Source organism: Diadema antillarum, unplaced genomic scaffold, assembly GCF_040938485.1.
Source record: "Diadema antillarum isolate AM-2024a unplaced genomic scaffold, OU_Dant_1.0 seq00001377_RagTag, whole genome shotgun sequence".
NCBI lineage: Eukaryota > Metazoa > Echinodermata > Echinoidea > Diadematoida > Diadematidae > Diadema > Diadema antillarum.
Genome location: NW_027272137.1, coordinates 755535 through 779633, shown reverse-complemented (window position 1 = coordinate 779633; position 24099 = coordinate 755535). Strand labels below are relative to the sequence as shown.

At 41.5% G+C, this 24099-nt stretch overlaps 2 protein-coding genes across 2 annotated transcripts; both read right to left on the bottom strand.

Annotated features, from left to right (window-relative positions):
• Positions 1-2921: 2921 nt before the first annotated feature.
• Positions 2922-4232, bottom strand: LOC139708843 (zinc finger Y-chromosomal protein-like). The gene has a single exon (XM_071620803.1). It carries the CDS (start codon positions 4212-4214, stop codon positions 2922-2924), a length of 1293 nt encoding a protein of 430 aa, XP_071476904.1. The 5' UTR covers positions 4215-4232.
• A 7217-nt stretch (positions 4233-11449) lies between these two features.
• LOC139708842 (uncharacterized) lies at positions 11450-16747 on the bottom strand. Its single transcript, XM_071620802.1, has one exon. It carries the CDS (start codon positions 16745-16747, stop codon positions 11450-11452), a length of 5298 nt encoding a protein of 1765 aa, XP_071476903.1.
• Positions 16748-24099: the final 7352 nt, after the last annotated feature.

The window sequence follows — 24099 nt, the reverse complement described above, 5'->3', positions numbered from 1 at the left end:
ATGTTTGGAAGTGAACAGCAGTAACATTCTGCCCCATACGATGATAAAAAAAATATTGGATATTTGCTACGGTATACATTTCAAAATAAATATCAGTAACATTCAGCTATACGTTTCATAGTCCAAAATGTCTGATGTCTGCCTTGACGTTCAAATATGAAAAACAGTAACATTCGGCTCCGTGCGATGATAAATTATCGTCAGATGATTCATTTCACTTTCGGAAGTGGACAGCAGTAACATTCAGCTCCGTTCGTAATGTCGGATGTTTGAAATGAATAACGGTAATATTCTGCTCCGTACGATGCAAAAATAAATAACAGATTGTTGCTTTAAATTTTGGAAAAGATTAATGGTATTAATCCGCTCAGTTAGATGCTAAAACAAATAGCGGATGTTTGCTTTTACGTTTGGAAATGGATTAGGATAGTATTCAGCTCCGTAAGATTCTAAAATGAATGTCGGTTGTTTGCTTTTACATTTAAAAATGAATAACGGTAACTTTCGGCTTTTTACAATGCTAAAACAAATGTCGGATGCTAACAAATGTCAGCAAATGCTCCCATTTTCTCATTTCAAACGTAAGTTTTGACCTCCTCAATATATGGGCATCAACTTTTATAATAATATCTACGCCTATTTGTCAAATCTTTAAACACAGAGTAAGATGATTGAATTTTCTATTCATTTGTTTTAGACATGGACATCTGTATCACTTCAATAATGCTTAATATTAATTTATCTATGTTTAGTAGGACCGATTTAGTTTTTCTAATGTTTTTCCTGATTTTTTTTTTTGTCACCAGATTTTACTTTCGACCACCAGAAAATAAAAATCAATGATATTGGTGACCCGATAAAACTTAGTGCGGAGCCCTGTGTATTCTATTCTTCATTGTGATCGGCCTATACTTCCAGATTTTCATAATCGCATTGCTGGAAAAAAAAAAAGTTTCGTACTTGCGTTCTCGGGGAAGTAAACTTCGTGAAAGGCAAAAAAAATAGTTTAAAAAAAGGCACTACGAGGTAGATTGATGTTTTGACAGTGGAGCGTGATTAATGGCAAAGATGTGGGACTGTCAACGTAAGCAGGTGCGCCCCGACGGTTGAGAAATCTACGCGCACGGTATGACTGTCCGGATCAAAAATCAAAACACAGTGGTTAAAGAAAAGCAAATGATGGGGCAGCGCGTACTGCTATATCGTAAAGCACTCCATTGGCACGGGTGCTATGTGTATACCATGTATGTGTGTTGGTAGGTGTTGGGGATTTTCCTTGTCAGCTGTGTATCGGGTATTTCTTCTTGGGCGCGCGATTGTTCTGGTCTCAGAATATTTACAATCGAGTGTGAAAACATGAGACATATCTTCGCTGTCCACGCGCGCTTAATCGGAGATGCTGAGTGATGTTTACAATTTCGATTCGAGCAACATGCTGGGAAAAACAATAAGTTAATTAAGATCGGGACATTAGATTTCCCTTCGAGGTAACCGAACTTCGAGTTATCTTTTTCGAGCTACGCGAATTTTAATATACGGAAACTCCATAGGAACAATCGGGACTTTCATTTTGCCCCCGAGGTAAGTGATATTCGGCTTATCCGACGTCGAGGTATCCGAGTTTGACTGTAATCCGCCATTGATTTAGCATGCAATTTAGTGGCCCATTCTGAGGTGAAGAGGGACATAAAAAGACGACATTCCAGATGTTATTTTGCTGTATGACATGAAATATCTCATATTGACTATAACCACTGTTCTGTGACCTTTCACCTCATGACAAAAACATAATCCCATTAGCTTGCCCAGGGGTCGCACTTAACTTTTTTTTTAACTAGCCAGGCGGACTACTTAGAATCAATTTTGACACTGAAGCAATATTTTGGCTAGCCAGACGGACTAGTAACTTCAGCATTTTATGATTTTTAGCTAGTCCGACGTGATTTCGGGTGGCCAATGGCCAGCGGACCATTGCTAATTTCGAACCCTGTTGCCTCATAACCAAAAACTGTTCAGAAGCTAATGTATATTGTACAGTATATGAAAAGGTAAGTGATACAGTAGACAGATAAATGAAAGAGACAACCAGTAATACAAAAATAATAAATCCTACACTATGTGGAGGTGAACTGTTTTGCCACCCCCCCCCAAAAAAAAAAACACCAACAACTTCATTACATCATAATATCCCCAATTCTCAGCTGATTTTGATCAATTCTTTACTGCCATGCTTCAAACATTTTACTCTTTCTTTTCAAATTAACTTTTAACTATTTTGGAATTTCCCTTTAACTTTATACGAGATAAAAACTTGATTGTATGCTTGGACCATCTCATAGGAGAAACCTTCTGTCACAGCATGAAGATCATATATGTAGTATGGGCCTACATGGAGCAAATGGTACAGCTGTTGAGTAACTGGAGGGCCATTCCCATAAGTCCACAACTTGTTCCCATTATTATGAGCTTTGAATACATGATGATGGCAGATAGGAAGTCTTAAATACAGTATGTGTACTAACATCAGCTTCAAGCATACGATTGTAATGCTTCTAAAATGAAATAGCATAGTAGATGACTGATTCTGCTCCAGTTTGCTGTAACCGAAAGTTCTAAATTGTTTAATACAGATTACAAAAATGAAAGACATCACAAAAAAGTGTGAAATACACAGGACAGTTCAACCTTTTCCCTTTGTAAACATACACCTGCAGATGCCTTACAAAATGAGAGAAAACTTTGAAAATCATTCTTGTCACTGACTGCCTGTTTGGGGAGTAATTTTTGTCAGAAAATGAAGAAAAACTGTATCATAGACATTGTAATAGTAATTTGGTAGATGAATCTTAGCAGACATGATATTCTAGGAGATCATTAACAGTTGTGACATTGAACTTTTCTGTGTCCAAATCCCACCTCTATCAGTTCTTCTCTTCATCTTCCCTATCCCTCATGTGGCTCCTCTTGTGTACCTCAAGGAAGTGCAGCCATTTGAACCTTCGCCCACACATATCACAGGAGAATGCAAAAGGCTCATCATGGCTTGCCATGTGTTCTTTGAGTTTCCTTTTACTAAAGCAAGGTTTCAGACAAATGTCACAAACCGGATGCTGGGAAATGTCCTCATTGCCCGACCTAGAGACTGACGTCACATCCCTGGAGCCGATAATATCACTGTCTTCCTCATGCTGTCCTGCCTTGGACATGCCTTTCTCATCTGAAAGGGCTCTGTAAGGTGCATCACCATCTGATGGTATATTTTGAAGACCATCCTCATCATCACAGTTGATTCCATCGCTGGTCTCCTTTCCCTTTACTGTCATACCACCTGCAGTCAATTCATGACTTTCATGGACCTGTCCTCTCAGTCGTTCATTTTCATGACTCTTGAAGTGAGCAGCTAGGGAGCTACACCACTTGAATTTCTTGGGGCATAGATGGCAGGAGTAAGGCGTGTCACCAGTGTGCAGCCGCATGTGTCTTCTGTGGCGGGAGCTGTCCCTGCTCACTTTGTTGCAGATGTGACATTTGAAGCCTTTCTGTGGTGAATCGGGAACCTTGGTGGTCATCTTGCTCCACTTCCCAGTTGCATGACTCTTGGAGTGAGCTGAGAGGGAGCTGTGCCACTTGAATTTCTTGGGGCAGAGTTTACAGGAGTATGGAAAGTCAGCGGTGTGGCGGCGAACATGTCTCCTATGTTTATGCTTAGTCATGCTCACTTTGTCACAAAAGTTACACTGAAAGCCTTGTGAAACCAGTCCACTTTTAGTTTGGGAAGGAAGAGTTACCTGTTGCTCAATACCAGGGCCTGCTGTGGTTTCCAACTTTCTCCCCTCAACTGATGATAAATCACTCTTGGCAGCTAGGTCTTGGTCAGATTTTTGAGGAAAAGCTTCTGCAGCCTCCTGAGCTGGAAAAGGCACGCGGAGAGTATCTCCAGATGCAGCTTCATCTTTGGTGACGCGTTTGTTGGCAGAGGGTGACTGCTGTTCTACAACCAATGTGTTTGTGGCATTGGCCATACCATCTGCTCCGTGTTGTGTCTCTCCTTTTTGATTTGAAATTATTCTAGTCCTCCCTCTGGTGTGGCTTCTTGAATGGGCTAGCATTGAGCTATGCCACATAAACCTCTTGGGGCATAGCTCACAGATATATGGCTTGTCATTAGTGTGTAGACGCATATGCTTAGTGTGAGAAGCCTGTGTTGCGCTCATTTTACCACAAATATTGCAAAGAATTGTTCTCCCCGGTGTCCTTTGCTTCCCTTTGGTGAGCTCCTTTGGTGTTTGCTTTCTTTTATGACTTAGCAAATGTGCTTTCAAAGAGCTTTCCCACCTGAATTTTTTCGGACAGAGAGAACAGTTATAGGGTGTTTCAGCCGAGTGCATTCGCATATGTCTGCTCAGAAGGTATTTGTTTGGAAAGACTCTATGACACATCATGCACACAAAATTCTTTGAATGGCATCTGCTTTTTCTAGCTGGATCAGAGAGTTTTACAATACCATCATGATATGTGGACTCCACATGTGGCTCGGTGCTGTCCACAGAAGCAGCTGCATCGGTCTCAGTGGAGCTTGAAGGTGACATCTCACAGGCATAAAACATACTATCTGCAGTTTGTAAAACAATCTCATTATGTCCGTTGTCTTTCTCAAATCTGTCTTGAATCTCATAACCCTGTACCACCCTTTTCCTCTGATCACAACCAACATCCTTGGCAGGATCACCTCGCGTCTCATCCTCTGGACATCTCATGTTCTTCCTGAGGATGTTTAGATCAACTTCTCTCGGACCACAACCATTGTCTGTAGAGTACTGGTTGGAATACTGCAATTGCTGCTGGGAATCTCCAGTGGCATCTAAAGATTCATGACAGACCTTACTCAGAGAAGGCTGGCGAGGAGTTGAGCTGTTGATGCTTACCAGTTTGGTTGGAGATGATTGTACTTCAGTAATGGGATCACTTTGTTGGTGCTGACGTGCATAAGTAGCCCCAATATCCTGTGACAAGCAAAGTGGTGCTTGGCTGGGATTCTTGCTTCTGGGGCGATTGTCAGGATCTGACATCAATGTCCAGTGATCATAGAGCAGAGCAGACGCTTCACGTGACTGGTGAAATACATCTACAGAAGACTTCTGATTTGAATCTGAATAGGTGGCAGCTGCCAAATGTTGGGCGGTGTCCTCAATACTACTTGGAATCATGGTATCATCTGGAAGATACTCATTCTCTTCTGATGATGATGGGGGCAGCTCATCCAACTCTGCTGGTCTACCAGAGGAGGATACTTCTGTTGCCTCTAACTTATATGCAACACTACCTGATGTAATCTCATCTCCATAGCTCTCATGTACACACACATCATCTTCAACTTTGACTTGGATTACACTATAAATGTCCCCTGTAGTTGTAGTGTCTACAGCCACAGCAGGAGGATGGAATTCTCTTGACTCCTGGGATAGAATGGCATCATGTTTGATCGTTTGGGGATGTGAAGAGTCCAGGTTTACATCCTGCTGTAGATTCTCTCTTGCTTGAGCACTGCATACTAGAAGGTGTTGCAACAGCATCCCTTTCCTGCTGAACTTCCGCCCGCAGATTCCACAGACGAAAGGTTTCTCCCTTTCCCCGTGAACAGCCATGTGGTGCTGTAAGAAGTAAATTCCTGTGAAGCTGCTGCTGCAGAGTCTGCATGTGTACGTTTTGTGGTGGCCCTCCACATGTTTGTTCAAGTGTTGCTTGCAGTCAAACATTTCTCCACATCCATTACAAAAGTAGATAGCTGATTCACTATCTCTGTCCGCAGATGCTGGTGTATCAACCCTGTGCATGTCAGACGTATGTTTAGCTGATTCACTATCTTTGTCCGCAGACACCGGTGTGTCAATGCTGTGCATGTCAGACGTATGTCTTGTCTCCATCGTGTCTGTCAGACTATTTGTAGAATTTACATGCTGTTGACTTTCCATACTTGGCACTTTCTGCTTCTCATTACCTTCTGATATGTCATCTGGTCGACGTTGAGTCACTTCATAACTTTCAATGCGAGGACGACGCTTAACATTGATGGGCAACTTTCTCCCTAATCTTACACATGGATTTAACCTGGTGTGCATCTTTGTGTGCTGCTTCAAGTCCTCATGATGTGAAAATGTTATAAGGCAGACGCCACACATGTATGGCACATTTCCTGATGTCCTGTCCATGACCTGCAATCAACAAAGTCATGAAGACAGTAAAAATTAGGATGGTGAACATGCAGAAAACAATATAATTTCTTATACTGATCAGCACAAAGTACCAAACAGGGGAGTACTGTACAAAAAGTCAATGAACAACCTCATACAAATTCTTTCAAATTCATTTTTTATGTGGTATAAGGACTCCAAAATGGGGTCAAAATCTAGTAAGCTCAGCCTTGATGGCTACAACATATGTATGTTTTCATACAAATTTTATGGCAAAACTAGCACACTACTGCATTGGAAGAAAGTAAAATTAATGACAAAAATGCATGCAGTTTTCATACAGACAAAGAACAGATCATACACTGATAGGAAAACTCTTATCTATTGATCAAAGTAATTTTCCTGGTGAGCATAATAAAAATAAACACAAATCTAGGCCACTAATGCCGACACACTATTCCATTGAGGAATTGTTTACATGACTAGCATGCACAGTTGTGACAGTAGATAAAGTAATATCATTTCCAAGTCATAAATATACACTGTAGCAGATGACTACTGTTTTTTGCTAAAAGTTGAGCATTGATGAAATCGACTCAAATTATGATATGATTTCCATATATATGGATGTGTGCACATTTGATTTTTGAAGAACACACATCTTACAGGAAAAGTGCATGTGTGACCCTGCACCAAAAAACAAAGAAAAAGTCGCCAGACATGGATTATTGGTTAAGGGCAGATTCTGAAAGGGCAGACTCTAAGCTTTAAAATGATGTATAACTCAATTCAAATGGATTCTCCTAACCTATCAAAACATTGGAAAGAAAGGACACACTCTGGAAAGTGTGAACTGAGAAAACAGGTTCTGAAGTACAGGGTCTATTCAAGCGCTTGATCTTTACCAAGACATGCAAGCTGTGGAATGAATGGAACAAAAAAGAGGATGTTGACCATTGGAGCAACAACAATGAAGGGGTTATCAGATTAAGCTAAAATCAAGCATGCTTCATCAACACATTCTGTAGAAGATTAATCCCAACTTTCAATGCAGTAGCATCACTCTTTCAAAATTATCAGATCTGACAGTGAAGAGTATGGACAGGGTTTTTAAGAAATGAAAAGAGGGCTCTATCAGAAACACCCAATCACACTATTCCATCAAAAAGTGTGAGAAAGACTGCTGAAAACACAAGTTCCTGCTTTTTTACGATCCCAAACTTTAACATAATGTAGAAGATTTGTTCTTTCAGAAAATATGAAAAACTCAAGATTGCTTAGGTGACCAATTTCACCTATTTTCAGTCCTCACACAAAATCACTGCCTGCAACTTTTTGTTTGTTTTGTGATGTACGGTCACATTTAACATAGTGTAGCTCTTAAATATCGCATAGTCTGCATACTACATGTACAATGTACATTGTACATGTACGTAGTGAGAGCATACCTGAGAATAAGAAGGGTTGTAATAAAGGAACAAATGTCTTGTGCCATTAAAGATACAGTACAAATTTGTACTGGTATATGAAATGATATGGAAATTATCTTCTAAGTGCCCTAATTAAATGAAAATAAAATCTATTCTTGATATAAAACAGAAGCCCATACACACCCTACTTATACCAAGAACTTTATTAAAAATATTATCGAGCAACGATCGTAAAAAAGTACAATGCATACTGTACTACATCATATACTATACATGTAACATAGAGAGTCTAAATTTTCATGAATCTGGACCTCCCAACAATTTCAAAAGCAGTTAAATTCCCAATTGTGGAGTCACGTTCTGAACTGAAAATGCATACATATACATCAAATTCATACAAATTGGGATCAGAGTCAATATTTTCGCGTGTCTTTAAAGTCGCAAATAGCACCCAACTCATGAAATGACAGTATAATGTGAAGTTTCTGTCCATTATTCCACCATAAATACAACCCTACACTACCCTGACCTTGCTTGCTAATTGCATGGTTGCACGCACCCTGCATTGTGGGAAGTCTTGACTTTGGCCAACAAACCAACGAACCTACACTGTGAATTGAAGTCTCTGGCCAATGCACACAAGCACACTTTGTAGATCGTTGGCTTGGTTGACCAACTGTCAGAACTACGCTACATACAGTACTCTAGTACTACTAGGCAGCCGCGAGGTAATTTATCCAAGTACATGTAGATGTATTTTAGCAGATGGCTGGCATGGTAATCGGAGGACAACGTTCATGTCATGATGTAATATTTATATGCGTTTTGAGATCGTTGGCTGACAAACGAACGATCTCATACAGGCAAACTTGTGAAATCGGTCCCATCGCAGTGCACGTGCACCCATGCGTTAGCAAGGAAGGTTAGGTTAGGGTCGTAAAACTTGTATTTATGGTTGGATTGGCTGTTGAATTAGTCTAGGGATGTTAAGCAGTCCTTCCGAGAATAAACCTTAAAAGGTTGAAGACCAAAGAAAAAAACGGGAGAAAGGGAGGACAAAAGATGCTATCTTATCTATGCTGTGGAAATCCGCCCCGCGGCTAGCGGCTGTATCACTCTCCGATTAATTTGGTGCGGCCGCATTCATGAGTCCCGGTACTGCGAAAGACAGCCCCACTGCTGTGCTTAGTTTATTGATATGTACCGATAATGAATGGCACAATAATGATGCCTTGGAGTTCTTCTTCTTCTTTCAATAAAGTACAGGCCACCTTGTGGTGTATCAGCGTACTGGTGTTGTGTTGGCTTGAATGATGGTGTGGTGGTGGGGCACTGAATTCACGAGTAAACTTAAATTTTTAATTAAACAGGCAATTGGCAAGCCACCGTAGTATTAGTAAATTTTATTACTAGTAATATGGACATGCAGTGGTGGGGCCATGGGGCCTATTTCAGGAGTATGCCCTCAAACAAAGGAGTGGTGAGGTATTCTACAATTAAGTAGAGAACGGTCATTGATTAACTCGTTAAATACTGGGGGCGTTAGATGAGGTTCGTTTGCAACGCTTACTCGTATCTCTATGCCCCGGACTACAGTAAAGTAGGCTCCTATTGTTTTGTATGTATTAGTACTAGAAAACTTAGGCCTGTGCCTACTGCTTATTTATGAGTAAATTACGAGGTGTCACACGGGCAACACAAGATTTAAGGGAAAAAAAATATCAGAGTGTGATGTCTTAAAATATACATGACAAGCAAGACATTTCTACTTACTATATTGTCAGTAAACTTCCTTCGATCTTACGATAATACAGATCGGTTTGAGCGCGATACCTGGATTGTTGTGTGTGCGTGCAGTATTGCGTAATCAGAATCGTGGGTTCGGATCGCGAAAGTGCACACCGTGTGCGCTCGCTTTCTGATCATGCATATCATTGTTTATTCTGTGCGTGCCAGTGGTGCCCATCCCAAAGAGATGACACCAAGGAGGTATGACGTTCTCTCATACACCTCCTTGATGACACCATCTCTTTGACCTCTCTACCAGCATTCCCACCAACCGCAGCACGCCTAGTACAACATTCCGGACGCCGGGCAACTGGTTTCATTAAAAAACGACTGTTGTGTGATCGGGAGTGTAACTAATTTCCACGTTGCTGCAATAGACCGAACGCACCGTTGAAACACAGGAGAAGGAAGCGTATTTAAACTTTGATTGTTTCCTGTTTATTTTGTGGTTACTATAACAGTGATGTGCCAGTCATGAGTAGATTCAACAACAGTGTTGAGATTTCTGTATGCGATTGAAACAAAATAAAGCACAATGATCAGTATTAAGTTCACATACTTTCTGATCAAATAACACAATGTGTATACTTTGTATTTTGTTAGGTATACATTTACTTGGATGAAAATAATAATCCATGAACTTGAACTAGAAGTTATGTGTCTCTACAAATATGATATAGCAAACACAACTTCAATGAAAGTTTCATTAAAAAACTCAGTTGTAATTCGCAACTCTCGGAAAATCCTTCCTAAACCTTACTTTCATTTATAACAACAATGTGTGATCTGTTTCCTTCCTCAACAACAATTAGAGCAATAGTACTCCCTATAATGCAATACATGTATGCAGGTGAGTAATGATCCCTAACAATAATACAGATCAGCTTGTTTGTTGTATTTTGTTTTGCAATTTTTCCTCAAATAACAAAAACAAATGTCTTACTCCTTTGTTGCATTAACTGTAAGCTGTGCAGAAATTTCTCTATACTATTCCCACTAGTTTACACTTCAACTCTCATTACATTATACATAATATATCAACAGACCACAACTGTGTGTAGTCTTGTCTTACGTAACAGCCTGCCTACAATAATGAGCAACCATACAAAGCCCTACAGAGGAGTAATGAGAAAGTGTTCGAACACACAAACAGAGCCCCATCACACTACTCAAACTAAAATATCCATCCGCCTGTAAGTTTTACATGCACCCATGTGTGGCCCCAACCTTTCCACGCAATATTCATACGCTACTACTAAAAAACAAGTTCGTTAAATCATCGATAATTCAGTCACTTTCAGAACTATAACAACCATTCTAACTATATCATTACTTTCCTCAACATTTCTACACAATTCCTTTTCCCCTTTTTTGGTTAAACAAGGAATACAATGAGTTATAATGTCGATACAGATCACAAAACCATGTGAAAACAAACCACTCTCAATCATTTTCACATACACAAACTGTGTGACACAAACTGTAACGATACAGTGTACAAACTTGTAGGTGAATACCAGTTTAGGAAAGAATGTCTTGAATACTACCCACATTTATGCAATGCCAGTCATCTTACATGTTCTATATCTAACAAAGCTTAGATGGTACAAATCTCAACATACCTTCATAGCTGTAAAAGGTCAAAAAGAAGAAGAAATCTGGGTTCACTCTTGGCGAACTGCCAAACTTCCCGAACACATTCTTTTGCTGGTTAGTCTCTGCACCAGCAGTTTCATTTGTAACAGCAAAACAAAACAAAACAAAGTATATATATATATATATATATATATATATAAAGATCATTTCATGACATCCCATCCCCCCAAAGGTGACGGAATGTCACCATCCAAACAACACACAGGGGCAATGGGAAAATGCCTGTTGTTCAAGTCCGTGTCCGTGAAACTTTTCTAAACCGAATGAGATATCTTATCTTCATGGGTGAAGTTAGGCTAGCATTCCCGCAGTTTACTTCAACAGAAAAGGATTGATCAATCACTTGTACAAAATACACCACAAGTCCTGAGAAGCACTAAGGTTCTATAAATCTAGGCGCTCTGACTTCTTCATCAGGAGAATGAGTTTCGTTACAGGCCTCTTTGCGACTACACCATCCGCAGATTTAACGTCAACAACCCTCACCAAATCGTCTTTCCCTGGATAGAGTTGCACAACTTCAGCCATTTTCCAGGACCCACGTGCTTTGTCTTCACCGATGACAAGTACCACGTCGTGCACTGCGAGGTTTTCGACAGACTGTTGCCACTTGGGTCGCGGGGAGAGTTTGTGGATGCAAGCTAACCAGCGCTGCCAGAAGCCGTCAACCATGGCGTTACAAATTTCTCTCCGCTTCCTGGAGTCGCCTTTGGACTCTTCGCAAGGGACCTCTGGGCAAGGCAAGTCACCTCTTCCGATCAGGAAGTGATTTGGAGTCAGCGGCGGATCGTCTAATGGCGATGATGACATGGCAGTGAGGGGACGACTATTGATGACACCAGATATCTGCGTAAAGACGGTCTCCCACTCCGCAAATGTCAGACGATCAGATGTGACGAGATGCCGCATTCCCTTTTTCACCTCCCTGACCATGCGTTCTACGGCTCCTTGATGATGAGGCCCAGCGGGTGGTCCGAATCTCCACTCAGCGTTGTATTTGCGACAGCGTTGTCTCACTTGGTCGTGGTTCAGTTTCAGGTTCAGCTGATTAATGACATTGTCCGCTCCCCTGAAACATGTACCGTTGTCACTGATAAGCATGGATGGGGCCCCTCTGATGCTGACAAAGCGTTCAAGAGCCTGCAAAAACGCCTGAGTGGATAAGTCTTGTACGCATGTCAGGTGCACGGCCCTAGTCACCGCGCAGGTAAAGACCGCGCAGTAACCCTTTGTGGTAGTGTTCCTGCTCAACTTTACGTTCACTGGTCCGAGGTAATCTACCAATGTTGTCTGGAACGGGGGTGTGCAGGGTTTGACTCTGAAGTCCGGTAAGTCCGACATCTTCTGCTGGACTGGCTTTCCTCTGTGTTTCCTGCAGACAACACATTCTTGAACAACATGTTTTGAGATGCTCGTATCTCCAACAATCCAGTACTTCTTCCGAACTTCCGTTGCCGTTCGGAGATGACCCCCATGGAGAGCGTGAATGTGTCTGTCACGTACAATCAGCAGACTGATATGATTCTTCCGAGGGAGAAGGTACGGGTGACGAACATCAAAGGACAGTGGTGCACGATCAATACGCCCCCCAACACGGTACACCTGGTCATCCTCATCATAGAATGGATCCAACTTCAGGATGTTGGGATCACGAAAGTCAATGTCTCTTTGCGCTTCTCGGATCCAGTACAGCTCCGCTTCCTTGATGTGTTTCAAAGAAGGCCACTGAGAGATCTGGTGAGTAAGCTGCTTCAACCATAGCTTCTTGGGAACGTCCTTCATGGAGAGGACTCTGGCTGTAGTCATCAACAATTTTGGCCAGGTGGAGTACTTAGTGGCATCGATCATTGGAGGAGGCCTGGATGCAGTGTTGATTGTGACTGCTAAAGTCTTAGCATTCCTGGCATGAAATTTCTTCTGTTCTGGATCCTTAGCATTTACAGGAATGTTCTCTGGTGTCTTGGGCCAGGATGCAGGAGACAACTTCAGATACTCCGGCCCCTCGATGACTCTCTTCATTTCTGCTGCAGTGCCTCCCCTGGAAACCAGGTCGATGACGTTCTGGTCTGTAGGAACATACGCAATATCCTTGTAGGGGTCAAACTCAGAGGTAATCTCACCAACACGGTAAGCAACGTACGAGCGAAAGGACTTGGACTGTCCCCGGAGCCAGCTGATAGCAGTCATACTATCAGTCCAGATCCTGGAGTACGCAATATTGAAGCGCAGCACATTCTTCAGGGTGACCATCAGTCTCGACAGCAACAGGATTGCTTGTAGTTCTTTCCGTGGAATACTGGACTGCTTGAGTGGAGTGAGGCGGGCTCTTGCTGCAACAAATGACAGCTGCGCTTCAGAGTCTGTGGAATTTGACCATCTCAACCACACGCCGATGCCCATTGCATCCTCTGAGGCATCACTCGCGCCGTGCATGGACACTTCCGGTAGAGGCCGCCTCCCTCTGTACATCTCGGGAATTAAGCACCGTGGGATTTCAATGGTGGCTGCTTCCTGTAGATCGCTGTTGATGGCACTCAGGAGTGAGCACAGTTCAGATCTGTCATTCAAGGGGGTATCCCAATCAACACCCAATTGCCAAAGCTTCTGCAGCAGAATCTTGGGGCGAACGAGAAGTCCAGACAACATACCAAAAACGTCGTAGTATGATGCTGTTTGAGCTAGGATCTTACGTTTAGTTGGTATCGCGTTGTCAGATGTCTTCACTTCCTTAACACTCAAGGTGTCTGTTGCCAGATTCCAGCGAGTACCCAGAACAGTTGCGACACTGGTGTCTTCAGTCTGATCACAGACTTCTTTGACATTCGACTGCCACTTTCTTATGGAGAAGTTTCCCTTTTTCAACGTCTCTGTCAGCTTTGACTTTAGTTCCAGTGCCTCTGCAGGGTTGACGACGGACTCATTGAGGTCATCCATGTAGAACTGCTCTGCAGCCACCCGCTTCAGTCTCTCATCATTAGGTGCGTGCTCATGGATTACGTGTCTCAGAGTGACGATGGCGGCGGTGGGGGAGGGCTTGTCCCCGAAGGTGACTGTTGTGAGTTCGTAGATTTGGATAGGGTGATTTGGGTTTTCCCTAAACACAAATCTGTGGAACCGCGCATCCTCTGGCTGTATTTTGATCGCCTGAAACATTTTGCTGATGTCTGCAATGACGCCGACTTCGTTTTCACGGAATCGTAGCGCAACGTCAATGAGGTTGGAATTGACATTTTCTCCTTTAGCAAGATAGTCGTTGAGTGAATGTCCCTGGTACTTCGCTTTGCCATCATACACTACACGCACTGGAGTGGTTTTTGAGTCCTTGACCACTGCAAAGTGAGGAAGAAACCACATCTTTCTGTTCGCTTCTCGGTCACGCAGCAGTTCTTCGGTAGTCACATGCCGTGAAACTCCTCTGTTGAGTTGCTCTCTCATCTGTTGACAGTAGATCTCCCAGTCTTCAGGCCTTTCAGCAAATTGTTTTTCCAGACACATTTGTCGTTTGACGGCATACTGGAAATTGTCAGGAAGATCATCTGGGGATCTTTTCCAAGGAAGTCCGACCTCATACGAACCATCAGGAAGACGAGTGACACTCTCTTCCATTTTGACTGTTGCACTCTTTTCGTCAAAGTCGGCAGTGCAACGACATCTCCTTGGTTCTAGACCAGCTGTTTCCAATCCAATGTACTCTTCGAGGGACCCTACGGCTGAAACATTTACATAGTTCAGTAACGATGTCGATCCTGCTGATTTCCCCCCTTGGATGAACCATCCAAGCGGGCATTTGACAGCTACTGGTTCGTCCGATCTCTCACCACGGATGTACTCCTCCCAGATCATGAGGTGAGTATTGTCGACGCCAAGGAGGACATCGATCATCTCTGAATGGGCAATATCAACGTTGACATCTCTCAGATAGTCATATTGCTGTAACTGGTCTGGTTGTATGATGGGGGCATCACCGCAAGGTTTATCAATCTCTGTGGTGGTAATCGGGCAAGACCAATTACCCTCTAGGTCCTCGATATGGCAGTCTAGGACTCTTAGCTTCTTGCTGATTTTGCTGCCGCCAACAAGGATCAAATCATGGTCTTGAAATGAGTCATTAGCTGACTTGGGAAAAACACCTTCCCTCAGAAGTGTGGCCTGACTTCCCCCATCCAGTAGTATGCGCACCAGACGTTTCTGGTTACCGTAACGCAGGTAACCCATGACCGTTGGCAGGGTACTCTGAAGGTGCTCGGTGGAGGTCACTGTCGACACCTTTGCTGTGCTGCTGGTCGGGCGACTCTGTGGGTTCCCTTGCTGGCTCTTTGCATTACTTCCGTAAACCACAGGGCAAATCGAGGCAAAATGCTGGTCACTGCCGCAAGTCGGTATACGGCATGGAGCGATGTACTGGCAACGGCTGTGATCATATGGGGACTTGCCAGCAACACAGTTATTATGGCCACATCGAGAACAGAATCCATTCCCCTTCAAGATCTCATGTTTCTCTTCCAGTGTCAAGGTCCGGAACCTGTTGCAGTTCTTGAGGAAATGTGACGTCGTCTTAGCATGAAGAGGGCACTTGAGAGTCGGCACTTTTCTGTCTGTGTGGTGCTGCCCACTGTCCACGGCTGCGTTTGATGATTTGGTCATCCTCTGCGATGACCCAGTATTTTCGGTGTCCGCCGGCGTAGCTTTCTGAATGACGATGTGTTCTCTAAAAAGCCATCTGTTGAGTCCAGACAGTGAATCAGCAGTTTCGTCATCTCTGACGCTCTTGTAGAACCCAACGCGATGTTCCTCTGGTAATTTACGCTTTATGGAACAAAGCATCATCTTGCTGTTCATTTCGCCTGACAGTCCGACTGATTCAGCTTGGGTTTCGAAATTCTGCAGTGTTTGGATAAATCGGCCCATAGCAGGAATGTCGATTTTGCCTCTCCTTTCATACGTCTTGAGGTTCTCCAGGTCCTTCATCAGGCTGTCAACTATACGGTCTCTGTCCCCAAAGTACTCGTCGAGGATCTCCCATGCCCGCTCGACGTTAATGCAGCCTCTGATCATATTCCGTTCCTTTGAGTTCACCATGGCTTCGGTCAGCTGGTAGAAGCATTCAATTTCATTGAGCCCCGCAGCGCAGTGATTGAACAGAGCTTTGAATCTCTCGTAATCTCTGATGTTTCCATTGAAAGTTGGGTATTTCATCCTCGCCATTTTTGGCATACTCCCGGCTCCGGAAGTAGAAGGACGCGACGTGAGGAGTGGTGTTGCAGGAGAGGCATTTGAAGGCGGACTTTGCTGAGGATCAGATGCAGTTGTGGCGGTGTGTTGCCGTGGGGTCATTGGTGTTGAGGGCATAGACGCTCCATGTGTATCTGACGCAGAAGACTGAGAACAGCAGTCAACAGTCCGTCTTGCTTCTACCAATGTCTGAATGAATCTGGATTCACAGTCACTCATCCATTTTTCCTCTGTCTCAAACTCTACATCATCCTCAATAACTTGCATCAGCTCTTCATGTTTCTTTTCAATGCCTTCAAACTGTTCCTCTGCTTTGCTGATATACTTCTGCAGCATGCTGACATCATGTCTGTCATCCTTTATGAGGCTATCTAAAATTGTCAGCGTTCTGGTGAGCTGTCCCTTCAGATTTCGTCGTGACAACCTCAGGCCTTTTGGATTCTCAGCCATGGTAAATTCTGCAGGTCAGCCAGATTGTTGTTGAAGATGTTGTGTGATCGGGAGTGTAACTAATTTCCACGTTGCTGCAATAGACCGAACGCACCGTTGAAACACAGGAGAAGGAAGCGTATTTAAACTTTGATTGTTTCCTGTTTATTTTGTGGTTACTATAACAGTGATGTGCCAGTCATGAGTAGATTCAACAACAGTGTTGAGATTTCTGTATGCGATTGAAACAAAATAAAGCACAATGATCAGTATTAAGTTCACATACTTTCTGATCAAATAACACAATGTGTATACTTTGTATTTTGTTAGGTATACATTTACTTGGATGAAAATAATAATCCATGAACTTGAACTAGAAGTTATGTGTCTCTACAAATATGATATAGCAAACACAACTTCAATGAAAGTTTCATTAAAAAACTCAGTTGTAATTCGCAACTCTCGGAAAATCCTTCCTAAACCTTACTTTCATTTATAACAACAATGTGTGATCTGTTTCCTTCCTCAACAACAATTAGAGCAATAGTACTCCCTATAATGCAATACATGTATGCAGGTGAGTAATGATCCCTAACAATAATACAGATCAGCTTGTTTGTTGTATTTTGTTTTGCAATTTTTCCTCAAATAACAAAAACAAATGTCTTACTCCTTTGTTGCATTAACTGTAAGCTGTGCAGAAATTTCTCTATACTATTCCCACTAGTTTACACTTCAACTCTCATTACATTATACATAATATATCAACAGACCACAACTGTGTGTAGTCTTGTCTTACGTAACAGCCTGCCTACAATAATGAGCAACCATACAAAGCCCTACAGAGGAGTAATGAGAAAGTGTTCGAACACACAAACAGAGCCCCATCACACTACTCAAACTAAAATATCCATCCGCCTGTAAGTTTTACATGCACCCATGTGTGGCCCCAACCTTTCCACGCAATATTCATACGCTACTACTAAAAAACAAGTTCGTTAAATCATCGATAATTCAGTCACTTTCAGAACTATAACAACCATTCTAACTATATCATTACTTTCCTCAACATTTCTACACAATTCCTTTTCCCCTTTTTTGGTTAAACAAGGAATACAATGAGTTATAATGTCGATACAGATCACAAAACCATGTGAAAACAAACCACTCTCAATCATTTTCACATACACAAACTGTGTGACACAAACTGTAACGATACAGTGTACAAACTTGTAGGTGAATACCAGTTTAGGAAAGAATGTCTTGAATACTACCCACATTTATGCAATGCCAGTCATCTTACATGTTCTATATCTAACAAAGCTTAGATGGTACAAATCTCAACATACCTTCATAGCTGTAAAAGGTCAAAAAGAAGAAGAAATCTGGGTTCACTCTTGGCGAACTGCCAAACTTCCCGAACACATTCTTTTGCTGGTTAGTCTCTGCACCAGCAGTTTCATTTGTAACAGCAAAACAAAACAAAACAAAGTATATATATATATATATATATATATATATATATATATAAAGATCATTTCATGACAACGACATCAACAAAAACAATAGAAAATAGCAACTAGACAATATCTGTAGTAAAATAACATAAGAGAACTCATTTCCTTTATGTTCTGAAATAGGAATAAAAAAGAGGATCAGGAGATAACACGCAAATCATTTAGGTCTCGGAAAACACAACAATCAATGTTCAAATATCAACATTATGCACTGGGAAACTCCAAATTCAACAGATCAAACGGGGACCTAGTGGCAGTGATAGATGAAGAGATAGGTAAAGCAAGAAATATTTTGGAGAAGAGCAGAGAAATATCATCAAGGAAGCACTTATTTTAATATTCGCATATGTACGGGTTTTTTTTGTTTTTTTTGTTTTTACCCTCAACGAAAAGATGTGTTTTAGATATATTGGTCCACAGCGAGAGGTTGCCTGCGCTTCAAACTTTGAATAGGTCAAGGAGATTCCAAAGCCAATGAGGCCCAAGTGCGTCTGCTTGGGAGCGAGCTCCGTGAGTATGATTTATATGACTGCATGGGAGCTACAGGAGGGACGTATATCTATTTTTATGCACGATGTGCTGAAAATAATCAGGTGCTGTACCTTGGAATGTCAATTGGTGCATTTTAAACTTAATTCTTGCTTGGATAAGGAGCCAATGTATATACGTTTAGAAAGATGTGGGATTAGGCCTATACGTGGGAGAGTGGAGTGACCTATTACGCTGGAACAAAACTAAACTTAAAAAATAGAGAAACATAAATAATTTTGAAAACAAGAGCAGCAAGGGAGAGACCAATAGATGACAATACCAGATTTATGACTCAGATTACCTCAGCATAAATGAACCTATAGTGCGGCGTGTCTTCAATTATTCTTTCTTTTCATTCCTGACGTCCCTTAATCCCGAAGTTCCTTCGATCCATAGGCTTTTTTCTCCCTCGATTCCTACGCCTCCCCCCATCTCTCTCTCTCTCTAACTTTGTACAATAATTGATATTGATGTGGAATTCTGTGATCTAATTGGTCAATCAGCCAATGAGGCGAGGTCATTGACTCAGTTGAGCTCATCTTGCGCAGACACCAAACATGATAATGGCTCAAACCCGGCCGCGGACATCCAAAATTCATCAAAAATTAATTGCCCAAAACGAAGATCTAAATCTTTGCAGAGTGTCTAGAAATAGTCTGCATATAAAACCGTTGCCCACTGTGCAACTCACATCCTCCTCCTGTTGTCAATTAGTATATTCTTATGATATACTCGTAGTTGGCATTACCGGTGCGTTTATACATATAGGAGCATATTGCAGGCTGAGAGGGAACTCTAGAAAAGGGATATAATTGCACTAGCCTTTGTCCTCAAACATTAATGAAGCATATCTTTACTTTTACTTTTCTCTTTTCTTTATTTCTTTTCTTAGGGTCCGTTTTTTTTTTCTTTCCTTTCTTTTCTCTTTCTAGGCGTGTTATGTTTCTGGAATCAAAATTCCGTCCACTAAATTGAGGAGAGAATCAATATTTTCACACTGCCGGGGATGGGACTAGTGTACATGAGAATCAACATCACTTTTGTCTGCCTTTGTTTAGACCCATTAGGCCCTATGTGACAAGTGAAGTATATAGATGAATGAAGAAAGGTGAATTCATTTCTACAATTTACTAATACTGAGATTAAAGATACTGAAACAAAGACAATTATTGAATTATATAGGCCTATATCTTTTAGTTTAAAAAAAAATCCTAAAAAATATTTCCTGTTAAATATAACGAGTGTAATATTACTTTTTGTTATTTTCTCCGTTCAATGTTAACCTCACCCTTAAAAATCACAAAGCCTATCTGTTTTTGCATTCAACTCTTCATTTCTGCAGCTACCAAAACAAGACTGAATATGAACAATTGCAGATCTTTAAAATTGATACTATATGGTCGAATTATCGAACTGCAATACAAATAACATTAAAAATATACTTGAATGGCAGAAACAATAGGCCAATTAAGCTATGATTCGACATAACAGTAATGTAGCACTCTTGAGTCTGCGTGGATACGAGTATAAGGCCAAGGCCTACTACAGTATGATAAGAATAAGACAGATTTTTTTTTTTTTGATACTGGTATCGTACTGTACTTATTATGTTTTAAGAATCTTTGTACCGTTGCAGACAGATATCGGGCTTGATTAGCATGAATGCTATTTTCTGGTACCTTACTCACTTTTCCTGTATTCATGCACGTGTCTTTTGTTACGTACAAGTTGTAATGTTAGTAGTGTAAACATGTGAATATAGATTGATAAAAGACTTCAACTTCAACCGGTAGGCCTAAGATCTTTACCCTGAGGTGAAATGGTTGAGTACTGGCTCGCTTTCCATGATACTGCAACGTCCAGCAACAGACAATTGATATACATTTAATACAAATGCATTCTACACAACATTGAAAATTGACGTCTTAATTTTGAAGAGCCTTTGCAGGTGTGCGACTGTGTGAAGTCTTGGCGTAGACAGCTGGCTGGACGAGACTATTGAGAACTCATCGTAGAGGGCGCTTAGTACAAATGCATGCGAGGATCATGTCTATTTTCCCTAGAAACGCACACAGCCAGTGTGTACAATCAAATAATTGGATGCCGTTGTTATGCTGGTAAGCGATCAATGATTGTACAATGGAACCAGTCAAGTAGACAAGAAATAACGCGTGTTTTACCTCTATGATCGTATTGAAGGGAAAACTTATACAGAGCGACCATCTTGGGTGAGTTTCTCTCTTTTGGTATAGTTTAATTTCTGCTGAATTTATCGTAAATGTGTTTTTGATCGCCAGTGCATTCCTAGAAAAGTGACGGTATGGACTAATGGTAGCTCGTTTGTTATGTGTGCGTGTGGAGAAGATGGTCTCCTGTGCTGTCCTGTGGGTATTCTCGTGAGCAGCTGGTGCATGGTGTGTGTGTGTGTGGTGTACGACAACGAGCTGGCCCGGTGTTTATGGCGGTGCTACTCCACAGCACTGCTGCAGCTGCAGTGAGATAGCCTTGACTTGGGGAGCTCGCTTCACAATTACGAGTAAAAATAATGCAGCCTCGCACCTGACTCGTTTATTACATTAATCAGCATGAAATTATCACTGAGGAGATGAACTATACTATAGTATTATTCTTTGAGATAATTCCAATGAAGAAATAGAATCTAACTAGGCCTATTGCATAGTGCAATACAGTGCGATAATCTTCAAAACTTGAAGCTGCACTCTACCTGGAAGAAGATTAGGGGAAATTACAGAATACCGGTTTTGCATCATATAAATTAGCATATTGGTGCGTATAAGAGCCGCCGGAGGCGGGGCCGAAGGCCCCGCCTCCGGCGGCTCTCCCTTAGAGATGAATTTCAGCCCGTAGGGCTGAAATTCGTCTTTCCCGTCGTTTGGGGCCCCAAAAAAGCCCGGGAACGGAACGGCCGTCAAAAAGTAGGTTGACCACACAATTTTTATGAAAATTGAGTGGTTTCGGAGGAAAACTGCTCTAAATCAACAGTAGGGGTGCTGGTCCGAGAATGCGGATCGTCCGCACAAACGAGGGTATCTTCGTAAACGCGGACAAATCGCGTCCGCGAAAATCGGGATCGGTAGCTTTTTCGCGGACGATCTTTTTCCTCGGGGCTTTGCGGGCTTAGGGGTACCGAACCGCACGTTCTAGATGCGATAAACGGATTCCTCGTGTACAAATACCCCTAGTTCACCGTCTACTTTCGTGGGTTGTCCGTCTTCCCGTGGATTTATCGCGCGAAATGTGAAAGTCGCTGTGCTGTCAATGGCAATACATGTACACGCATCATGGAGCAATTTAACACACCTACGAAGTCACCAATGCACTTTGCAGTGGAATTACGGCAAATTTGAACGGTATGAATATTTCTTATGAATAAAATATTAATTCTAATTATTGTTAATTAATATTCCGATTTCCGATTGTCTGGTTTGGCGACTGTACATGTATGCCGGTACCTACAAATCCCGTTGTGAACACATCGTTGTGTTGAAAACTACTTGCTAGTAATGTGTTGTATGTCCGACTGCACGTGCGCAGCTACCGACGCTAGTTTCCCCATGTATAATGTATGCATGCACATGGGCATTTAAATGATCAAAAACAAAACGGCAAGTGCTTTAATATTCAAGGAACGGTTGAATAACTAACAACAAAACTCTATAAACAAAACAAAACAAAAACAAACGAAAAAAAATAATTGTGAAACAGTGGAAACGAAATTATCAAAGATACTTCTTTCGATCGCATCTAAATGATATTCCCATTTTTAAAATCCTTATGATCAAATGATTTATAAAATAAACTTGAAAATGGCTCCCGTAAGCGAGTACTGCATCAATTTTAAAGACTAGTCGCACTACAGTTATAGAGTATGCAGTGCTGATAGTTTAACCAAACTGTGTTTGATTTTATGGTTCATTGTATCTGTGAGGGTGAGCTCTCACCTGTAGGTCCGGCGGTAGCACGCCCGTCATCGTGGAGTCAAGTGAGGGGAGAGGCCAGTGCTATGGTAAGAAAAGTTAACCAGAACTTCTCACATGATGGCCCACACGCATGCTTCATTAATTGGTCGGTGAATGATGATATCACATTTGTTTTATTGGTTATTGCATCATAAGCGCATCATAAGCAGAAACAAATTACATGCGTACTTCTTTAGAAGTGTTACACGTGTGCCACATCAATTCTGTTTGAATCTAGATGCAAGTATACTAACCAAACTACATCTGTTAATTTCATAAAGATGACCTCCAAGAACTGATGGATGTTCACATTCACGAAATGAAGGAGTTGCGTAATGAAGGCCAAAACGAACAAGGTAAGCAACGTTACACATAAAAGTAACATTGATATATTGCTACCAATCTGATTCAGTATTAATATCACACTGCATATTTGTATTTCTTTCTGTGAAACTGGAACATTTCTTAACAGTTTTTGATATATTTTCTTTCCTTGTCTTATGGCACAGATCCCAACAGCACAATCGAAGTTGAGCAAGGTAAGATCGTACGATGTGTAGGATAATGGCAGCCCTGAAATAGGCTCTCCACTCTTCCCTGAATCATTATTAATGCTCAACAATGATTCTGCATGTTGCGTTGGCAAGAGGAGCTGATATGGTGCACTTGAGTTACCACGAACGACATATTGTTACAACGTCGAAGCACATGCAAAGATTAAGATCTAAAAATAAACGTCATTGAGTCGCTCAAAAGTAAAACGTTTATAGCTAAATTTTCGATTGAACGAAGTAATTTCCGGGCGACATTGAAAAAGAAAAATGAACGAAATTTATTCTATAAGGCCCTATAACGAAATGCGGGACGCTTACGATATACAGTATGACTTCAGCATAAGAAAAATTTAGCGAGCGTCTCTTTGTTGAAGAACGCATCACATTTTTGTGGGTTTAAATAGAAATCGCTCTGCGTTTCAGGGAACTTGCATTAGGCCATATTATAAGATAATCCGAAATGAAATAACGATCGTTTTTTCCGAAGGTTCGTAATTCCAAAACACACAAATTCTGTTTGCAGTGTACCTAGATGTTCGTTGCAAATCCGAAATAAACTACTGTCCGTCATTGCGACATAGTTTGTATGGCATATGACGTTACTGCGAAGATTCATTTTTCCTTGCGTTCAGTAATCCGAAAATGAAATAAGGTTCGCTATTACGAATGTTCCTTAACCTAAAAATGTTTGGAATCTTTGTGTTTCAAGGTTCGTTAATCGGAAATGAAAATCGTTTGTTAATCCGAAAATGAAGAGGTGATTATAGGACTGCTAACAAAAACATACATAA

Excerpts from the sequence above, each read along its gene's own strand:
- LOC139708843 (XM_071620803.1), bottom strand. The coding sequence starts at position 4,214 with ATGAGCGCAACACAGGCTTCTCACACTAAGCATATGCGTCTACACACT.
- LOC139708842 (XM_071620802.1), bottom strand. The coding sequence starts at position 16,747 with ATGGCTGAGAATCCAAAAGGCCTGAGGTTGTCACGACGAAATCTGAAG.